This window comes from Colias philodice, chromosome 17, assembly GCF_061535455.1.
Source record: "Colias philodice isolate Cphi_HAF_F1 chromosome 17, ilColPhil1 Martin Lab GWU primary, whole genome shotgun sequence".
NCBI lineage: Eukaryota > Metazoa > Arthropoda > Insecta > Lepidoptera > Pieridae > Colias > Colias philodice.
In genome coordinates, this window is record NC_143102.1 from 711,478 (window position 1) to 729,888 (window position 18,411).

Here is an 18,411-nt window from a genome sequence, read left to right on the forward strand (position 1 = left end):
AAAATGGAAAAATAAAATCACTAAAATGTATTTGATTTTCCCTATAATAGTTTTTATCATAAATTTACAATGACAATTATGCATTTGCGAAAGTAAATAATGTTTTATTGGTATTTGACAAAATATGTTCTTTGGGAAAAGTTGTTCAGTTTTATGGGCTTATTACAAGTATTATGGGGATTTTATTACATTCTGTATACGTAAATATGATAATTCATATAAATACACAAATACAATAACAAAAAAGTTTGTCAACAAACAATTTGAAATAATTAATAAAATAATTATCAATTTACGTTATTTTTATTTTCTTTTTTGATGATCCTACCATCTGTCAAAGTCAGCTTTGGCCGCCATTGAAGATTCGTTTCTTTATTGAACTGACTAATATAGTTTTATATTTTTTGAGGAGGTATTTATGAATTATTGTGTTAATAAAACACACGGGTAGGCGGATAATTACAATGCAAGGGAGATGCCAGAATAACAAATATTGATATACTAACCTTTTCCAATTCCAAATCTATATCTTGCTGGTACACGGACACATTCGCTTCTGTGTTCTCTGCAGTTTGTATGTGTGCTTTTAATTGAGTTATCTGTGGGTAGAATTTAGAATATTTTAGTTTTTAATGCCGTATATGAATTGCATGTTACGATTCACAGATTAGACGTTGTTAGAGCGTATACGCACTATGCGGGTAGCCGTCCGGCTGACCGCAAGCACAATTATGTACGTAATATTCATTTCTATGCGCACTGTGCGGTCTGCGGTAGCCGCATCGCAGTGCGCATAGAAATGAATATTACGTACATAATTGTGCTTGCGGCCGGACGGCTACCCGCATAGTGCGTATACGCTCTTAGTCTTTTAGAACCATATTGGATAGGCCAAAAAGGAGGTTTCCCAATCAACTGTATTTGTGAGTTCTTGGATGAACCGATTTATATGATTCTTTTTTTATTTGAAAGCCTATGCCTTCCGGTCTCCTTCATCTTTAAATTTTGTCTAATTATGACAATTTCAATGCATGTTAGTTATTTTTGAAAAATAATTATTTTTTATTTCGTTAAAGAGATTCAATGGAAAAAAAAGTGATTTAATTGCAAAACAAGTACTAAAACTATGACAAAATTGTGCATTATTCATAGCATATTAAACTTGGCCAATATTTTTACCAATTTTTTACCTGTTCTTCAAGTGAAGCAATCTCCTCTTTATGCCTGGCTTGCAGCTCGTTTATATACTCGAGATGTTCTGCTTTCAACTCTTCTATTTGCTGTTCTACTTTCTTATAAGATTGTTTTTGAGTGAAGTCTATTGGTGTTGATGTCTGGAATAAAATAAAAGCTGAATAAATTTGTGCTTTTTCTACTTTTGAATTTGTATGTGTGAGGCAAAGCAACAGAATTTATATGTACTATGAATTAAAATTATACTATTAGCTTACAGATTTTTTTTTTCTGAAAGTTTTAAACTTAACAGAATGCTAAAAATGTATAATACAATATTTGCAGAAAGATGGAGTGCTAACAAGTTTTATTTTGGGAAATTTAAAAGCGTAAGTATGTTTGTTTGTCTTTCTTCAACAAGAGAACTTTACGGACACAATGTAGCCACTTTATCATATGAATTTATAGTTAACAAGACTAGAGATAGGCTAAAAAAGAAAGGCTTAGTACAGACAGTAACGCTAACCTCGATCCTGGGCGCGAGATCAGCGGATCGCGTGCGTCTGCGCGCGTCCCCCGCGCCCTCCTCCTCCGAGCCCGGCGACACGCACAGGCGGCCGCGCCATACCTCCTCCGAATAGCTGGAAGTTGGTTTAATAATACTAATAAATAACATGGTAATAACACAGACTAATAATAATATACTACGTAATAAGTAAATTTAAGTTTTCTCCATTAATAATGTTTGTGAAGAAAAACATTTTCTAGTTGTTTTCTACAAAATAAATAGTAATGTTGTTTCAAATTGTATGTATCGAATGTGATCGATTAGCTTGAGTGAATTTAGTTTTCTGTCCAATTAAGTTTGAAAACGAAAAAATTTGTTATTTCGTATTTATTAATATGGTGTGAATTGACTACTAAAGTAGTTTTTGTTTAATCTATACCAAAAGTTACGTAGCTTATTCACTTACCTTTTGGTCCTAGCAGCATAATAAACAAAAACAGATTAACAGACTTTCATGGTAGCTACAATAAAATCACCGCCAAATAGCAAATAAACTTACCTCCTTTCCATATCTGAGCATTTCTTTTCGAAAAACATTCGCAAATTTTCCATTTCTTTGTCATACTTCATGCTCAGCTCCTTTTTCATTTCATCAATATCAGCATTGCCCGATTTAACCGAACTCAATAATTCTCTGAGACGTCGCGTCTCAACCGAGTACGATTGCTTGTCTTGTCGCATCTGGCTCTCGAGATCTCTTATGTCCGTGTCAAACTCCATCCGCATCTTACCAATCTCGTCACATAGCACTTGGATCAAACTTTCGCGTAACTTATTACGCAAATTATCTTCTATAAAGCCTTCAAACTTATTTAAAAGTATTGACACCTTATTTTCGAAGCCAGTTTGAAAATCATCCGATTCAGACGCAGATTGTATGTCAGATTTTGAGTAATTCACGGTTATTTCTTCACGGTCCATGTCTTTTTCTCCGTTCGAACTTGGTAAAGAGCCAGTACCGCTCATGACTGCTGAGAAAAATTTTGTGGAGTCATCTTTTAGTATGGATTGGTATTTCATAAAATCGGATAACTGTGCCTTTATGGTATCATCTGAGTGATCAGCATTATGCAGCTCCTGATACCTCTGCAATGAGATTTTCAGTTGTTCAATTTGGTGGTCACGCTGGCTTATAGCTTCTTCAAATTGCACAAGCTGAAATTATAGATGGAAAGCTGATAAACACATACAAACAATAAAATGCAGGCAGGGTAAAACAATAATGGTACAGACTGGCATTGTTAATCATAATACAAATAAACACAATATGTAACAGACTTCACAACACAGGGATAAACTGAATTTTACAAAGATTTTCATCATAAATTGATGACAGCAAGAATACTCATTATTTATCATCCTTCTGATTAATTTTGAAGAAAAATGTCAGAAATGTATTTCTAGAAAAAAAAACAATCAAAACAAAAATTGCAACACATACTTTATTTCTTTAATCAAACTATGCTTAGAAATAGACAAATTTAGACAAGCTTTTAAAAATGTGAAAGTGTAAAATGTATAATGTGCAGATGTAGCATGCGATGGGTGTCAATAGCAAAATTAGTATGCAGCACACAAACACAACCCAAATTAAGCACACACAGTAATAGAGCACACATGCAAGCAGTACCTTCACATGGTATTCTTCACAAATAGTCTTATAATCTGTGGTCATGGTGCTAAAGGACATGGTCTCTTCAGGGGCAAATGATTTAGGTTGTGCCCCGTCTTCTCTTTTCTCCCGCACATCGCAGCCAACTGTCAATTCCTCTACTAGAACATCCTGCTCAAACTTTTCACTACTGTCCGAATTTAATGACTTCTCAGAGGTTCTTTGAATATCTTTTTCATCAAAAATTTCCTCAACAATAACAGCTGCTTCTTTATTCTCTGCTATTCTATTGTCTAATACTTCATCAATTTGTAATGTGTCTGCGTCAACTTGAGGTGTCACTATGGGAAAAATTGGATTAGGTCCTACCGTGGGCCCCATCATAACTACCCCTTCAGGTGGAGGGCCAAATATTATTTCGGCAGATTCTAAAGGAAATTTGGGAGCACCCATTCCCCTAATATCTAATTTAATTATCTCATCAGATCCTGAACTAGATTTTTCAATGGTTTCACCCTGTTCATGTGTAGCATTTTCAATGTGGATTTCATTAATTTTGGATGCAGATTTCTGACTGCCATTGTCATTTAATGAGTCAATGTAATCACTTTTGGGAGATTCAATTTCTTCCTGCTCACTAGATGTTGGTGATTCAGATTTTGGTTGTGGTACATCTTTAGATGTGTCAGATGATACTGGTAGGTTCACTGGGCTCTCATTACTAATGTGAACATCCAAAGGGTCTAAGTCTATATTCCAAGAAGTGCTTTGCTTTGCATCTTGAGCACTGGGGCTTATACTGTGAGAGTGAGATATTGCTAAGTTAGGGGAGACGCTGTGAGAAATATTCTCATGATTTGTATCTACTTTCAACAAATCGCTCGACTGCGAATGACCAACATTCGTTTCAGATAGGGAATATTCAATTTTGGAGGGAATTTGTTCAGATATTGACTCAGCCTCACTCACACTTTCCACGTTTATTGAGGTATCTTGCGAAACCTGTCTATTTTGTCCCGTGTCTATATCGGGTTTTTCTTCACTCCCCAAAGCAGTGATCTGTTGAGAATGAACGACGTCCGGAAGGACATTCTAAAAATACACAAAGTAATAAATTATTCGTACTAGATTAACGTGACTAGTTAGGAATTAACACAACAGTGGTTTCAGCTGTATTAACTTAGTTTATTAAAACATTTCTCGACGTATTGCAGTTAGTTTTATGTCAGTCCTGTGATATAATTTCAAATTTTCGAAAATATACTTTCAAGTCCGATACTATATTTAAAGTTATGGATGTTCAATTACTTACTTTAGATTCTGGATTTTGAGGTAGACTTTTATGAACTTCGTCCATTATATGTGTAATTCATAATAAAATCATCGTTCAAATTTGTTTTCAATTTTTAAAATACTGTTGTCAAGACGACCTTTTTTTCAAACAAAATACAAACGCAATACACAACCACAAGCGCCATTGACAGCAAATTAATGTTGCCACTATTCAATGTTTATCCATTTTAATTAAATAATATATTTTGCGCAATTTTGATTATTAATAAGAAGTAAGCAAATTATATTGACTAAAATATATAATATTAAAAATTAGTTCCAAATGATATAATATTAAAAATTACTTTAACGGCACATTTTAAATGTATTGATATGAAATGTGCATGGCATACGCGGGATTCGAACCGGCCGAAGTCAAAATTTCAGCCTGTAGGCTGTACCTTTTATTGCATCGCTCGTTAGGGTCAATAATTAAAAGGATGTAATTCTTAAAATCACTATCACGAATTTGAAACATCAAATGAAAGAAAAGTAAGTAAAAAATAAAACACCCAACTTTCAAATTTGTAGATCTTTATTGCTATTTATAACAAATTGTACCATACACAGAACAGTAAAGTAGATAGAAGTGTGATGTGGGCGTGGCCCACGTGTCACTTGTAAGGTAAGATCACCTAACTTGCTCTCAGTTGTGCGCAGAAAAATATTCGAGTTGGTTGTCAGCTGTCAAACCTTTTTTCCATATTTATTCATTAATTAGGACGTGTTGTTCGGTATTAGAGTGCAAAAATGATAGCAGACGAAATAATATCAGCAATGGAGGCATTTCATACCACCGGTAAGTCTTATTTTTATTTATTTTACATTTATTATTTTATGTTATAACTTCGCTTGTAATTTGTCAAAATTGTATACAAATATCTAGTCAAAATGAACCTTAAACCGTAAGAAATTAGTACTATTATAGATTGAACAGCAAACAAGAATTTCTGGAATATTATTGCAATAAACAAACGAATGTCGCTTTAGTGATGCTTGTGGCGCATATCGACAGTATCGATACTTTAGAAAAGACAAACATTATAAATATGTATTAAATTTTATTTTATTTTTCCTTAGCTTTCATTTGTCCAATTTATTTATAGATTTCCCAAAGAGGCTAATTTAAAAGAGAAATGGATAAATGCAACGTGACGAGTTAACTGGATACCGAACAGCACTAAGCACTAAGCAGTCTAACAAAGGCCACCGATACAGCAAACCTACGGCAGTTCCAAGATTTAAAATAATGCATATTTTCTGTTTGTATTTTGTAAATATAGATTTATACTATTCTATTCCGTTTTTTATTTAATAATAATAATATAAAAAGACGTACTTAGTAGTAATAAACATACACCATAATGTGACACATTATACTATAGTCATATAAAAGAAAAAAGAAAAAAATACACAAAAAATGTCAGCCTTGTTATCGATAATTTGTGAATTATCGATAACAAGGCTGACATCCCTCAGGGCATAGCATCAGATAAATATCAAGTTAATGTCATTAATGTTGAGTGACACAAATTTCAACCATATTTCTATGTGTTGAGGTTCAAAGTTATATTTATCGAAAACTAACGCCCTCTGTTGTGGAGTAGCTGAATGTTTTCGAATTTGGAATTTCTGTTCAATGAGAAACAAAACAGCTTATATACCTAGGGATGTTATACTAAAATAAACCGTGACATGGTGCGTTAGGGTACATATTGAAATGCTGAATTTATAACCTAAGTCAGTTTTTACTCAAATTAAGCTGTCCAATCAAAGGCATAGTTTACTTGTAGTGTACTGTATAACTATCGGTTTAAATGTGTGGGTTTGGCGACACTGGTTTTCATACTAATTATGACATTATAGCACTTCTATATGTTTTTACTGTTCTGTGGTACCATATCATACGCCAGCATTTAAAACTAAAATATATTATAATATTGTATGTACAGGAATCTAGTTAGGTTGACAAAATTTCAACCCAGTTAGCCCACCAATCGTATTATAATCAATTTTACAAGACGTATTTGGGAAAAATAATTTACTTATTATACAATTGAATATTAGTGAAATAAATATTATATAGCAAATCAATGATATTACAATTAGGTTACGGGCAAATTATAGGTAACTTAAGCAAAAAAAAATAAAGGCTAGAACAAATATCATTGAGTATCAATTTTATCAAATAATGCTGCAAAACTGTAAGTTTGAGATACATCATATGTAATATCGCATAAAAATATATTGAAAATCATGAATATACAGAAAAAGCGCAATTTTATGTAGGCACATAAAAATCTCAATACCGTTATTAAACTCCTATCAAAAATGACTCCCAGAGTACTGACTACTATAGTTCCAAATATAGGCAATATCTACTTAAAAATTCAGTTCATTACTATTTTAAATTCTAACCGTGACTACGATTTATTGCAAAATTTTAATATATTCAACGATTCTACAGCCTAAATCAGTCTACGCAATAAAACAGACTTTATTATACTGAACAGTACTTTGAGTGTGTCGATTTATCAATAAAATTCTATGGCGAAGGTAAGGAAAATGCATATTTTGCTATCAAGTGCGACGAAATAAATTATTTAAGTAATATTATAAGTATCTCGAAGCTTAAGTCTTTATAAATCAATTTATCTCATTGTATCACAATCGATTCAAATCTTGAATACAGTTTACTATTAGCAAAGTCGAGTCTAATAGTATATTTATATTAATTATTATAATATCTTATCATCTGACTAAGCGCCTAATGGAAGCCAAATCTACAGCCATTATCCAGTCCATACAAAACAATATTTAAAATTAACTTATCGCATTAAAATGAAATCAGTTTATTTATAAGTCATAATTTTATTATATTGTGACAGTAACAAGTATACGCGTGAGTTCTCACGGCGGCTCCACATGAGTGCCGTGAGCCCGTGAAATCATGCGCAAATCGCGACGCGAATTCACGGCATAAGTCGGGCCCTCAACATTCATATAATGTTCACAATAGTTCGTTAAACCCGTCGTGAAATGGACGTAGAAGCTATTGCCAAAATGACTATGGCACGTGGCCTACGCGTCTACGCGTAATAGAGGCGCGAATCTTTTGCCTCTAGTCGGGGAACAGGCGCGAACGCATGTGTTCATTCACGTTCACTCCTGTTCACGGAAATTCACGGCACTAATGTGGAGCCGGCAATATATATTAAAAATAAATGATTTAAGATTAAAATTATAAAAATATTTTTACATATTGTTCTGCAAGACCGCCATTAAAGCGCACGATTGATAACAAAAATTTATCATCTCACTACACCTACATAACTATTTCATCAAAATATAGTTTCGATTTATACTAACAAATTCGGGATTTCAAGCGAAATTATATATTTATTTTGTATATGTTTATATCGTGTATAAATATGTGAAAATATATTACTTATGCGTAAGGAAAAGACCTAGTATTCTTAGACGTATTTAATATTTATGATAAAAAGAATAATGTTATTTAAAATCCATCAGCACATTTTTTTGTAATATCTTATAATGTCTATCTTAAAAAACATAATATTATATAATAATTTGTGCGATTTCTAGATTTTTCTAAAATACTAGCTCAATTCCTTTTTGTTAGTACATATTTTTTTAATAACATTACTCAAATAAAGAATAGTTGCCAGTCTAAATAAAGAATAATGTTAAGAGTGATCTGTGAATTCATATGTTACATTGAGTACATCAGTACTTGTTGAATATAAAAAAAGACGGGTTGCACTCCGGGAGTGCCGGCAGAAGTAAAAACTTGATTATTAACGTTGAGCATGTTTGATATCCATCCGTCTTACGCTTTTTCGATCAGGTCACGTGTCCTGACGCGAGTTTAAGATTTTATACCCAACGCCGCTAAAGAAGTTTTCACTTCAAAAATAAACAAAATAATACAGGCTTTATGAAGGTCACTTTGATTACTTATTTATCACAGCTATACTAACTTGTCGATTTAAAAACTATGTATTGAATTTACATTATACCAAGATATAGTTTTTAGAATATAGTTGTCGCTTTTAATGTAAGCTAATACTTATAGGTTTTTTAGTGATATTTCTTGTTTCTTACATCATAGATAAACATTTAACTTTTAAATTAAAGAAATAATACATGAAAAATCATTAAGTATATAATTTTTTTCAACAGAAATGCTACAAAGTTTTTACAAAAATGCATTAAATATCTCTTTTTCTATAGTTATAACAATATTAAAAAATGATTTTTTTATTTAAACAAGAATGTTACTGGTGACCTTCACAAATCCCTATAACCACTTGGGGACACACATTGAACTTTTTACAGCCAAATCAGGAACACATGCCTATGGCGTTACAAACAATTCACTTTTATATTGTCTGCTCAAACCAGCTCCACTTATCCTGAAAAGATACAAGTTCAATGTTAATGGTTTGTTTTGCAATTAGTATAAAAGTTAAAAAAGCATAAGCAGCAACTATGGAGGAAATGTAAAACATATTATAAATAAGATACATATTTTTAAAACATTACAAATAAGATATGGTTGTTTAACTATAGTAGAAGTTGTTAATTCAGATGGTTAAGATAATAATCCTCTGAAATTTAACCCATTGAGCCTCGAATGGCCCGATCGGTCCACGACACAATAGATTTTCTATTGTGTCTGTGATTCTGGGGCCTGAGTTATTAATATATAGCTTTTAACTGGTTCTGTAATGTGCCAAAAAGGTAGTAGTTTTCAATAACAATTCTTACAACACTTCTACAATAGGATGGATGTAACTTCTTACGATGAAGTTTTCCGCATCTATCTATGGTGCCTCTTAAGCCTTGTATCCACTTGAGCATGCTCAGGTGAATGAGCCGCTCATTTGCCTGAGCATGCTCCAGTGGATTCAAGGCTTAAGTATATGGTGCATGCTCATTGCTCACCATTGACAACACTTGGCATATAATGGTGTCAGTGGGAGTGTATGCAGTCAAGTGCTGGTCGCTTGGTCCTTTTCTTCGTCCTCTTCCTCCTCTTGCGCCATCAACTGTCTCGCCAGCTGTAAGGCCTGGAATTTATAAAGTATAAACTTTTAAACAAAATTTAGAAAAAATGGCTGAAAAACAGCAGTGAATAAATTTGTTACCTTTTTCTACCTGTAGTACATACAAATGTCATATTATTATGAAAACAATAAAAATTATATTTCAAAGTGTACTTGGATTCCTCAAGTACAATTTATTTATTTATTTATTGAACAAAACTATTCTTATCCACAGTTTACCTAATGCATTAGACTGATTAGAAAATTACCCAAAAATAGGTTTCAAAAATAAAATTAAACGCAAAAGATCCATATCTTTTATCAGCTAAAAGATAGTAGTAAGATAAGGAAATAAATTTATTGGCATAGGAAAATTACTATCCACCTGCAGGTAAAAAAGTAATTTTAATCTTTTAATAATATATACAATTCTGAAATTTCTAAATTTATTTTTTAACAAAGTAAACTGTTTTCAACGAATTAAAATTAAAATAAAACAAGTGAAATTGTAATAGTAAAATATGTAGTTTTTTATCAAAAGTTATATAAGTTAATCCAATAGCAGAACAGATTTATTTCCACAGTGGACCTGATCTTAATCCTGTTATAATGTGGAATAAATCTATAATTTACTATTGCAATGCTTAAGCTGGGGATTTCTTATTAGATTAGAATTTGTACTGGTTTTTATTTACAGTTGGATTGTATTACAACAAATTCATGTACAGATAATGTTCTTTTTAATTTGTATTAAGTTCATTGATATTTTATAAAAAAATACAAATATAGAGACCTCAATAAATTTCAATATTATTATTCTCTTTCTGTATCAAAAATAGGATTATAATATAAAATAAATTTTTATCTCCTTTTAAATGCCCTATCCTAGGTATAGTATCATTCATTACAATAAATGGGTGTAGTCTCAAGAACAAAACAATACAATGAGGAAGTGAATAATTTTCCAAAGATGATTGCAACTAGTTTTATGAGTTCAGGTACAAAGATGAGATCATTCACTGAGCGGGCAACTCTATGATTCAAGTTTCTATGTTAATTAGTCCAGCAATAATTAATAATTGTAATCCTGGAGTGGGAGTTGACTGAAGGTACAATATAAGGTTGCCTTATTAATTGATAACAATACAGTGCTTGTGTGACATAGAAATTAAACTGTAGAGCAAAGTGATATATAATAGCAATATGTATAGGTATATATGTATAGAACCTATTTTCGAAATTAAGAACAGTAACTTAGAAGTGACTAATACCTGGAACTCATTGTAATGCATTTTCCTTTTCTTTTCAAATTCTAACCTCCGCTCCTTATCCTCTTCCGGCTCGTCGTCGTCGCTCTCGCTTAGTTCCACACATTTGGGCGGCTTGTTCATACTAGCGGCCAATTTCGCCGCCAAAATATTCGCATCTAACTCATCATTGGGTTCCATATCACTATCCACCGCTTCCGAATATGGTGTTTTTGGCTCGTCCACTTTCATATGCCCGTAATCCTTATTCGGGGGATGAAACGTCTCCATTATATTCATCTCATCAAACCGCTGCTCTTTCGCTCGCTTACTCGTCGAAGGCACCTCATCATGCCCATCTACGCTACGCGAGGTTTTTAATATACCTTTTGAAGGTTTCTTCTGTAAATTCTGTGACATTTTTGTTTTTTAAATTTGCATTTTATTTCACTTGGCACAAAAATTCGGCTAAACTATTTTTCTCAAAATTTATGCTTGACTGATAACTCCACAGAAGATAACTATAGACATTTGTGATTTGACAATTGACATTGACAGCATCGCATACAGGCTACCGTAGACAGAAACCAAAACCAAGACAATACCACAACACGAAAAAAAATTATCAACTCCAAAAATAAAGTGGTTCACTCAATCTCAGAAAACAATGGTGTCAACATTGTTTTATAAAAGTCTTGTTATTAATGTAAATTGTAAGTTGCAATAGAATATCCCCTCATCAGTGGAGGAACCACACAGTGGCAGGTGTAAACTTTTGCGGATCTGTGGGGGGGCCACAGTGTGGTTACTTCGTGACCAAATACAAATCGTCTCTAAAATCTTATTAAAAATCATTCTAGTTCCCTCTAACCTACCGTGGTATATACAGAATAGAAAGAGCTACCTATAGAATCACATGACTTGCCTATTTGGTCGGTTTACTAACGGTTTTTATGCTGTCAAAAACACGGCACTTCAGTCCACTAACTTTTGAACATGTTTTGTAGAAAAAATATGTACGCATGGTGTATGAGATTTTTAGCTATATTATTAGGAATATATAAAGAATTTTTAAATTTGGTCGTACTGTGAGTGGTTAATTGTCAAACGTCAAAATGACGTCTCATATTGACATATTGGTATTTGTTAATGTTATTGTTGCATATTTTGGATTGCATTTTCAAAGAAATTTTAATATAAATAATTAATTTATGTTATTAAATTATTCCTACCATCTATGATCTAGCATCTTATATTCTGTTATCTGTATTCAGTACATGTACCATCAGCGCAAACGGCCAAATGGTTGAAGATTCCAGTTTGAATGCTAGCAAATCCAAGGTTCGATCTTAGTTCCTTAAACAATAATTACTTAAGCTTAATTATTGTACAATTATTGTATTATACAATATATTTTTAGCATTTTTTATGAACGCAAAGAATTTGTGTCATTTAATGATATTTGGCCATCAACAAGTACTTACTTACTTTACTCATAACCATGTAATCATGGACGTATAAAAAAAGACGGACGCCGTATTACGAACAAACAACGTGAAGCCACCATAGTAAGCTAGCGATCGTGTAAAGAATAAACACGCACACACTCTCACCATAGTAAGCTAGTCGGCCGCCATTACGTCGTGAACTACCGACTGATTAACTGCGTCACTGTTTCACAAAAAATATTTAAAATGCCGTCTTGCGTGGTTAAATGGTGTCGCAACAGTACAATTTTAAATAACAAAACACGAGGGATTACATTCCACAGGGAAGCAAGTTATTTCTTTTATGTTTTAATGCCAAAATTATTACGGCAAAATTTATAGAAAAAAATACAGCCGCCATTGTCAACAGGACAGCTGTTGCCATGGCAACATGGCACACACACATGGATGTTTCGCCGCCATTACTAGGCTTCACTCAATGTTTAGGCGATATACCGTCCGTCTTTTTTTATACGTCCATGCATGTAATAACAAATATCATATTCTCTGTGTTTCTAGACTAAGACTGCACGCCCCAAAGCAGTTTATCTCTGGACGGAGGCTGATGTTCAGAAATGGTTGCGTAGACATTGCAGTGACTATTACAACTTATATTGGGAAAAATTCCATGAGGTAAAAATGTACATAGAAATATGTATATGAACTCTATCCTAACCTATTTATCAAAATGTATCATTCAATATGAAACACATATTGCTAACTATATCAAATTGAAATCTATATCATAATATATATATATATATATAAATCTCGTGTCACAATGTTTGTCCTCAATGGACTCCTAAACCACTTAACCGATTATAATAAAATTCGCACACCATGTGCAGCTCGATCTAACTTGAGAGATAGGATAGGTTTTATCCCGGAAATCCCTCGGGAACGGGAACTATGCGGGTTTTTCTTTGAAAACGCGGGCGGAAAGCTAGTCCTCTATAATTTTACACACTGATTCTGCATATATGTGTTTGTGTTATTTTATATCGACAATATCACTCATATACGAACTATTTAGTAGCGACATGTAGCAAGATGTGTGTTAGGTTTTGATATGTTCGGTTTTTAAAATATAGTTCATTGTTCCTTGTCTGTCCATCAAGCGTTTTATTTTATTAGAGGTTATGAGCCCAGATTTTTTAGTTGAAAATGACGACGAATTATCTTGTTAGTGTGCCTAAATTGAAAGGACGTGAAAACTACAGCGAATGGGCTTTTGCGGCTGAGAATTTTCTGGTGCTGGAGGGATTGTCTGATTGCATCAAGTCGGAGACTGTACCAGTAGAAATAGGAGCAGCAGGTGACGCGAAAACCAGAGCTAAGCTGATCATGACAATAGATTCGTCGCTTTATGTGCATATAAAAAGTGTACAAACGACACATGAGCTGTGGAAGAAATTGAAGAACCTATTTGATGACTCAGGATTCACGAGAAGAATCAGTTTGCTGAGGAGTTTGATTTCAATACGACTCGAAAATAGTGCTTCAATGACTTCGTACGTGACACAAATCATTGAAACAAGCCAAAAATTAAGCGGTACGGGCTTTAATATCAATGATGAGTGGGTCGCATCGCTTTTGTTAGCGGGATTAACAGAAAAATATTCCCCTATGATAATGGCGATTGAGCATTGCGGCATACCATTGACATCAGACGCCATTAAAACAAAATTATTGGACATGGAAGAAAGTGGAAATGGCAAAGACAGTAGCGCTTCCAATTCCAGTGGAGCATTTGCGAGTTATAAGATGAAACGGAATGTTGGTAACACTGAACAGATGTCAAACTTGTCAAAGTCAAAACCAAAAGTCATTAGATGCTACAAATGTAAACAAACAGGACATTATCGCAATCAGTGTACATTTTCGGACAAAAATGCGTCGAATACAAATAAAAATGAACGCACAAGAAGTAACGCGTTTAGCGCCGTGTTCCTGAATGGTGAATTTTGTAAAAGTGACTGGTATATTGACTCCGGGGCGAGTGTTCATCTTACCGCGAACGAAGAATGGTTGTCAAATGTGTCGCGAGATGTTATGATCAAAGAAATTGTCGTGGCAAATAAAGATAAAATACCAGTATTATGTACTGGAGATGTGCAGATTACGACAAAGACGCATGCCTGTGAATACGATATTACAGTGGAAGATGTATTATGCGTGCCGAAGTTGACTACAAATCTGTTGTCTGTTAGTCAACTTATATCAAAAGGAAACAAAGTTTCATTCAACAATAATGGATGTCAGATTTTCAACCAAGCAGGAGTATTAGTGGCTACAGCGAGTCTGTTGAATGGTGTGTATAAACTAAACATGCCTGAGTGTTGTTCATCGGCTGCAGTGATGGTGTCCAGTGAAGTTTGGCATCGACGTCTAGGTCATGTCAAGATGGAGACAGAGAGTGATCTGAAGGTACAGGAAAATTGTTCAGATGAAGTGAATATGGTTCCAGTGGAGGAAAAAGACTTGACACCTCAGGAAGATTCACTTGAACAATCAGAGAGCTCGAACACAGATGACAGCAGTGAACTATATGTACCTTGTGAAGAAGACACATTATATAGCTCTGAGACTGGTACAACAGACAGTGAAGACTCCATTATATTGAACAATGTCAACATAATATCTGGTCCCCGGCGTAGGCAGCAGCCAGACAGATATGGATTTGCAAGTGCTTGTATAAAAGATGACAACATGTTCATGGATGAGATATCCTTGCAGGAAGCTTTGGAAGGTCCAGAGAAAGAACATTGGTTAGCGGCAGTACAGGATGAGCTACAGTCATTCGAGAATCATAGTGCATGGGAACTCGTAGATGTACCAAAAGATGGTACTATAGTGCAGTGCAAGTGGGTGTTACGAAAAAAGTACGATAGTGAAAACAATGTGCGTTATCGTGCTCGTTTGGTCGCAAAGGGCTTCACCCAAAAATATGGTGTAGATTACACAGAAACATTTTCGCCTGTAGTGAGACATACAACCCTTCGACTATTATTTGCATTGTCTGTAAAGTTAGGTATGGATGTTCACCATTTAGATGTCAAGACTGCTTTCTTGAATGGTGATTTAGAGGAAACCATTTACATGAAAATGCCAGATTGTTATAATAGTAGTAGTTCAGATCATAAAGTACTGAAACTTAGAAAGGCCATTTATGGACTTAAGCAAGCCTCTAGAGCTTGGAATAAAAAGGTTGATAATTGTTTGATCAGTAATGGTTACAAAAGGTCAAAAATAGAACCATGTATGTATACAAAGAATATTAATAATTGTAAGACCATTGTGACAGTCTATGTCGACGATTTCTTTATATTTTCCAATGATATAATTGAAACTAATAACTTGAAACAGATTTTATCTAATAATTTCAGCATTAAGGACTTAGGTGAAGCTAAATTATGTCTTGGAATGAATGTAACCTTCAATAAAGATAAAGGATATGTAACTTTGAGTCAGGAAGCTTATATTGATCAACTTTTAAGCAGATTTAATTTAAGAGATTGTAAGACCGTTGATACTCCGATGGAGGTCAAATTAAATGTAAATAAAGGTCCAGTAGGGGCAAATAGTCATGTGCCCTATCAACAACTAATTGGTAGTTTGATGTACTTGTCAGTCTTAACTAGGCCAGATATTAGTTACTCTATAAGTTTTTTAAGTCAGTTTAATAATTGTCACACAAAAGAGCATTGGGAATATGCAAAAAGAGTATTAAGGTATTTAAAACGAACTAAATGTTATGGAATAAAATATTGTAAAGAAGGTAATTCAGAAATAACAGGCTATGTAGATGCTGATTGGGCTTCTAACTCTGAAGATAGAAGATCATATACTGGAATGTGTTTTTTGTTATCTGATGGTGTAATATCATGGGAGTGTAGAAAACAGAAATGTGTAGCCCTCTCTAGCACTGAATCAGAGTATATTGGTCTATCTGAAGCATGTAGAGAAGCATTATATCTTAAGGAATTACAATATGAAATAACCAATAAGATGTACACTATTTGCATATTTAATGATAACCAAGGTGCGCAGAAGCTGTGTGCAAATCCAGCATTTCATAAACGTACAAAGCATATCGATATTAAATATCATTTTTGTTGTGATCTAGTAAGAGATAAAATTGTTAAGGTGCTGTATTTGCCAACAGCTGATATGCCAGCTGATATTCTTACTAAAAGTTTATGTTCAGCAAAACATTATAAATTTATGTTGCTTCTTGGCATAGTTTGTATAGAATAATTTTGTATATGATTGTTTAGTGAATATTGTGATAAGTAGGGGTGTTATTTTATATCGACAATATCACTCATATACGAACTATTTAGTAGCGACATGTAGCAAGATGTGTGTTAGGTTTTGATATGTTCGGTTTTTAAAATATAGTTCATTGTTCCTTGTCTGTCCATCAAGCGTTTTATTTTATTAGAGTTTGTATAACAATTAACATGTTTCTTAAAGTGGACCTAAAATAATATACATTTCTTGTTGTAGCATGATATAACAGGGCGAGCTTTAGTTCGTATAAATGACAACACACTCCTAAGAATGGGCATCACAAACCAAGATCACCGGGAAGCTATCTGGAGAGAGATCCTGAAACTGAGACTGAAAACTGACATTGTGGAGATCAGGGACCTGGAGAGACGACACAATTACTTTAATTATAACCTCTAATGTGATAAATAGATAGATGCATTTAATTAAGTTTTGAATACAGAAATATTTTATGCATTTATGCCTTTAAATTTTCATTTCATGGTTATGCAGAAAAAAGTTTTTTTAATAAGAAATTTAATACTTTCATATTTCTTTCTTGAAATTTAATTTATATTTTTTTTTGCCAACCCTAATAGTATTCTAACTATATGACTTTAGAGCATTATTATCATTGTCATATTTTTAACAATGATTATTATTTCCGCACAGTATTTTTCGTGTATTGAAACAGAGCCTGTGTCCACAATTTATCATCTGTATTTAAAATAATAAAAATCCCAAAAAAATATTTACAGTATGTAATTTTACTTGCTCTATCTCAGGAACTACAGGTCCGATTTGCAAAAAAAAATTAGTGTAAGATAGTCCGTTTATCGAGGTAGGCTATATCGTCATGCTAAGACCAACAGGGAGCAATGCATGTAAAACCGCGCGGCGGGGCACAGCTATTTAATAAATAGATGTCTTCTAGTACATATAGTTACCCTAGCTATTGATCGTGATTTGTTTCTATGGGTGTCATTAGAGTAGCTTAAACTGTACAAAAATCCGATACAGAATCACAGTTCGTTTTTTTTATAAATACATAAGATGCATTGATCTCATTGTCGTGCCAGACGAGCGGATTGGTGCAAATGATGTGCTCACGCGATTTATATAGGTTGTAGTAAAAAATTATAATTTTGAAAATCAATCGCGTTTTCAAAAAGGACTATTTTTATTGACATCTGTTTAATAATTCGCTTATGTTACAGGGTCAAATCACATAAGAATTTGCAGCATTATCTACCCTCAATAGTCAATGTAAAAAATTCAATTTGCTTTGTTCCACATTTTCTTATTTAAAATTGTTAAATGGAATAAAATGTAGAAAGCAGATGTTAATTTTGTCCACGATTCGATATTTCAAAAGGCTAAAAAATACATATAATTTTTCATATATGTACTTACCTACATTTCAAAAATGGAAAACTACAATATTCTCGCTATTCCTTATGACTTAAAGCCGTACATTCACGGTAGGTATCTAGTTAGTCGCGCTGAGGACGGGCCAAAATAGCCATTTTAATGACCCTCCTTTGTTTATTATTCTTCCTGCGCTCACACATCGATGGGATATTATAAGACAACTGGGTCTCGGATAAATATACAAATTCCATTCTCAACGTTACAGGAAATATTTCGAAGC

The 18,411-nt window shown here is 33.4% G+C and overlaps 3 protein-coding genes across 6 annotated transcripts in view; 1 reads left to right on the forward strand and 2 right to left on the reverse strand.

The window, feature by feature from the left end:
- Positions 1-4,825, reverse strand: part of LOC149480786 (uncharacterized) — a 72,789-nt gene extending 67,964 nt beyond the window's left edge. For all 4 annotated transcript variants that reach the window (XM_089705728.1, XM_089705727.1, XM_089705726.1 and 1 more), the window contains exons 1-6: positions 4,666-4,825; positions 3,372-4,445; positions 2,241-2,896; positions 1,700-1,814; positions 1,191-1,334; positions 507-599 (exon numbers count right to left, since the gene is read on the reverse strand). In XM_089705728.1, coding sequence (XP_089561854.1) covers positions 507-599; positions 1,191-1,334; positions 1,700-1,814; positions 2,241-2,896; positions 3,372-4,445; positions 4,666-4,710 — 2,127 coding nt within the window. In that variant the 5' untranslated portion in view covers positions 4,711-4,825. The remainder of the gene's footprint in view (positions 1-506; positions 600-1,190; positions 1,335-1,699; positions 1,815-2,240; positions 2,897-3,371; positions 4,446-4,665) is intronic.
- Positions 4,826-7,521: 2,696 nt separating this feature from the next.
- Positions 7,522-11,523, reverse strand: LOC149480791 (protein phosphatase inhibitor 2-like). The gene is made up of 3 exons (XM_089706191.1): positions 11,026-11,523; positions 9,654-9,778; positions 7,522-9,121 (listed from the first exon to the last, which is right to left on the reverse strand). Exons 1-2 carry the CDS (start codon positions 11,419-11,421, stop codon positions 9,701-9,703), a joined length of 474 nt encoding a protein of 157 aa, XP_089562317.1. The 5' UTR covers positions 11,422-11,523; the 3' UTR covers positions 7,522-9,121; positions 9,654-9,700.
- Positions 11,524-12,129: 606 nt separating this feature from the next.
- Positions 12,130-17,237, forward strand: ave (sterile alpha motif domain-containing protein aveugle). The gene is made up of 3 exons (XM_089705897.1): positions 12,130-12,342; positions 13,008-13,121; positions 16,998-17,237. Exons 1-3 carry the CDS (start codon positions 12,304-12,306, stop codon positions 17,178-17,180), a joined length of 336 nt encoding a protein of 111 aa, XP_089562023.1. The 5' UTR covers positions 12,130-12,303; the 3' UTR covers positions 17,181-17,237.
- Positions 17,238-18,411: the final 1,174 nt, after the last annotated feature.

Excerpts from the sequence above, each read along its gene's own strand:
- LOC149480791 (XM_089706191.1), bottom strand. The coding sequence starts at position 11,421 with ATGTCACAGAATTTACAGAAGAAACCTTCAAAAGGTATATTAAAAACC. Across the intron at positions 9,779-11,025 it reads TGCATTACAATGAGTTCCAG|GCCTTACAGCTGGCGAGACA; the intron begins GTATTAGTCACT and ends TATAAATTCCAG.
- ave (XM_089705897.1), top strand. The coding sequence starts at position 12,304 with ATGGTTGAAGATTCCAGTTTGAATGCTAGCAAATCCAAG. Across the intron at positions 12,343-13,007 it reads TGAATGCTAGCAAATCCAAG|ACTAAGACTGCACGCCCCAA; the intron begins GTTCGATCTTAG and ends CTGTGTTTCTAG. Across the intron at positions 13,122-16,997 it reads ATTGGGAAAAATTCCATGAG|CATGATATAACAGGGCGAGC; the intron begins GTAAAAATGTAC and ends TTCTTGTTGTAG.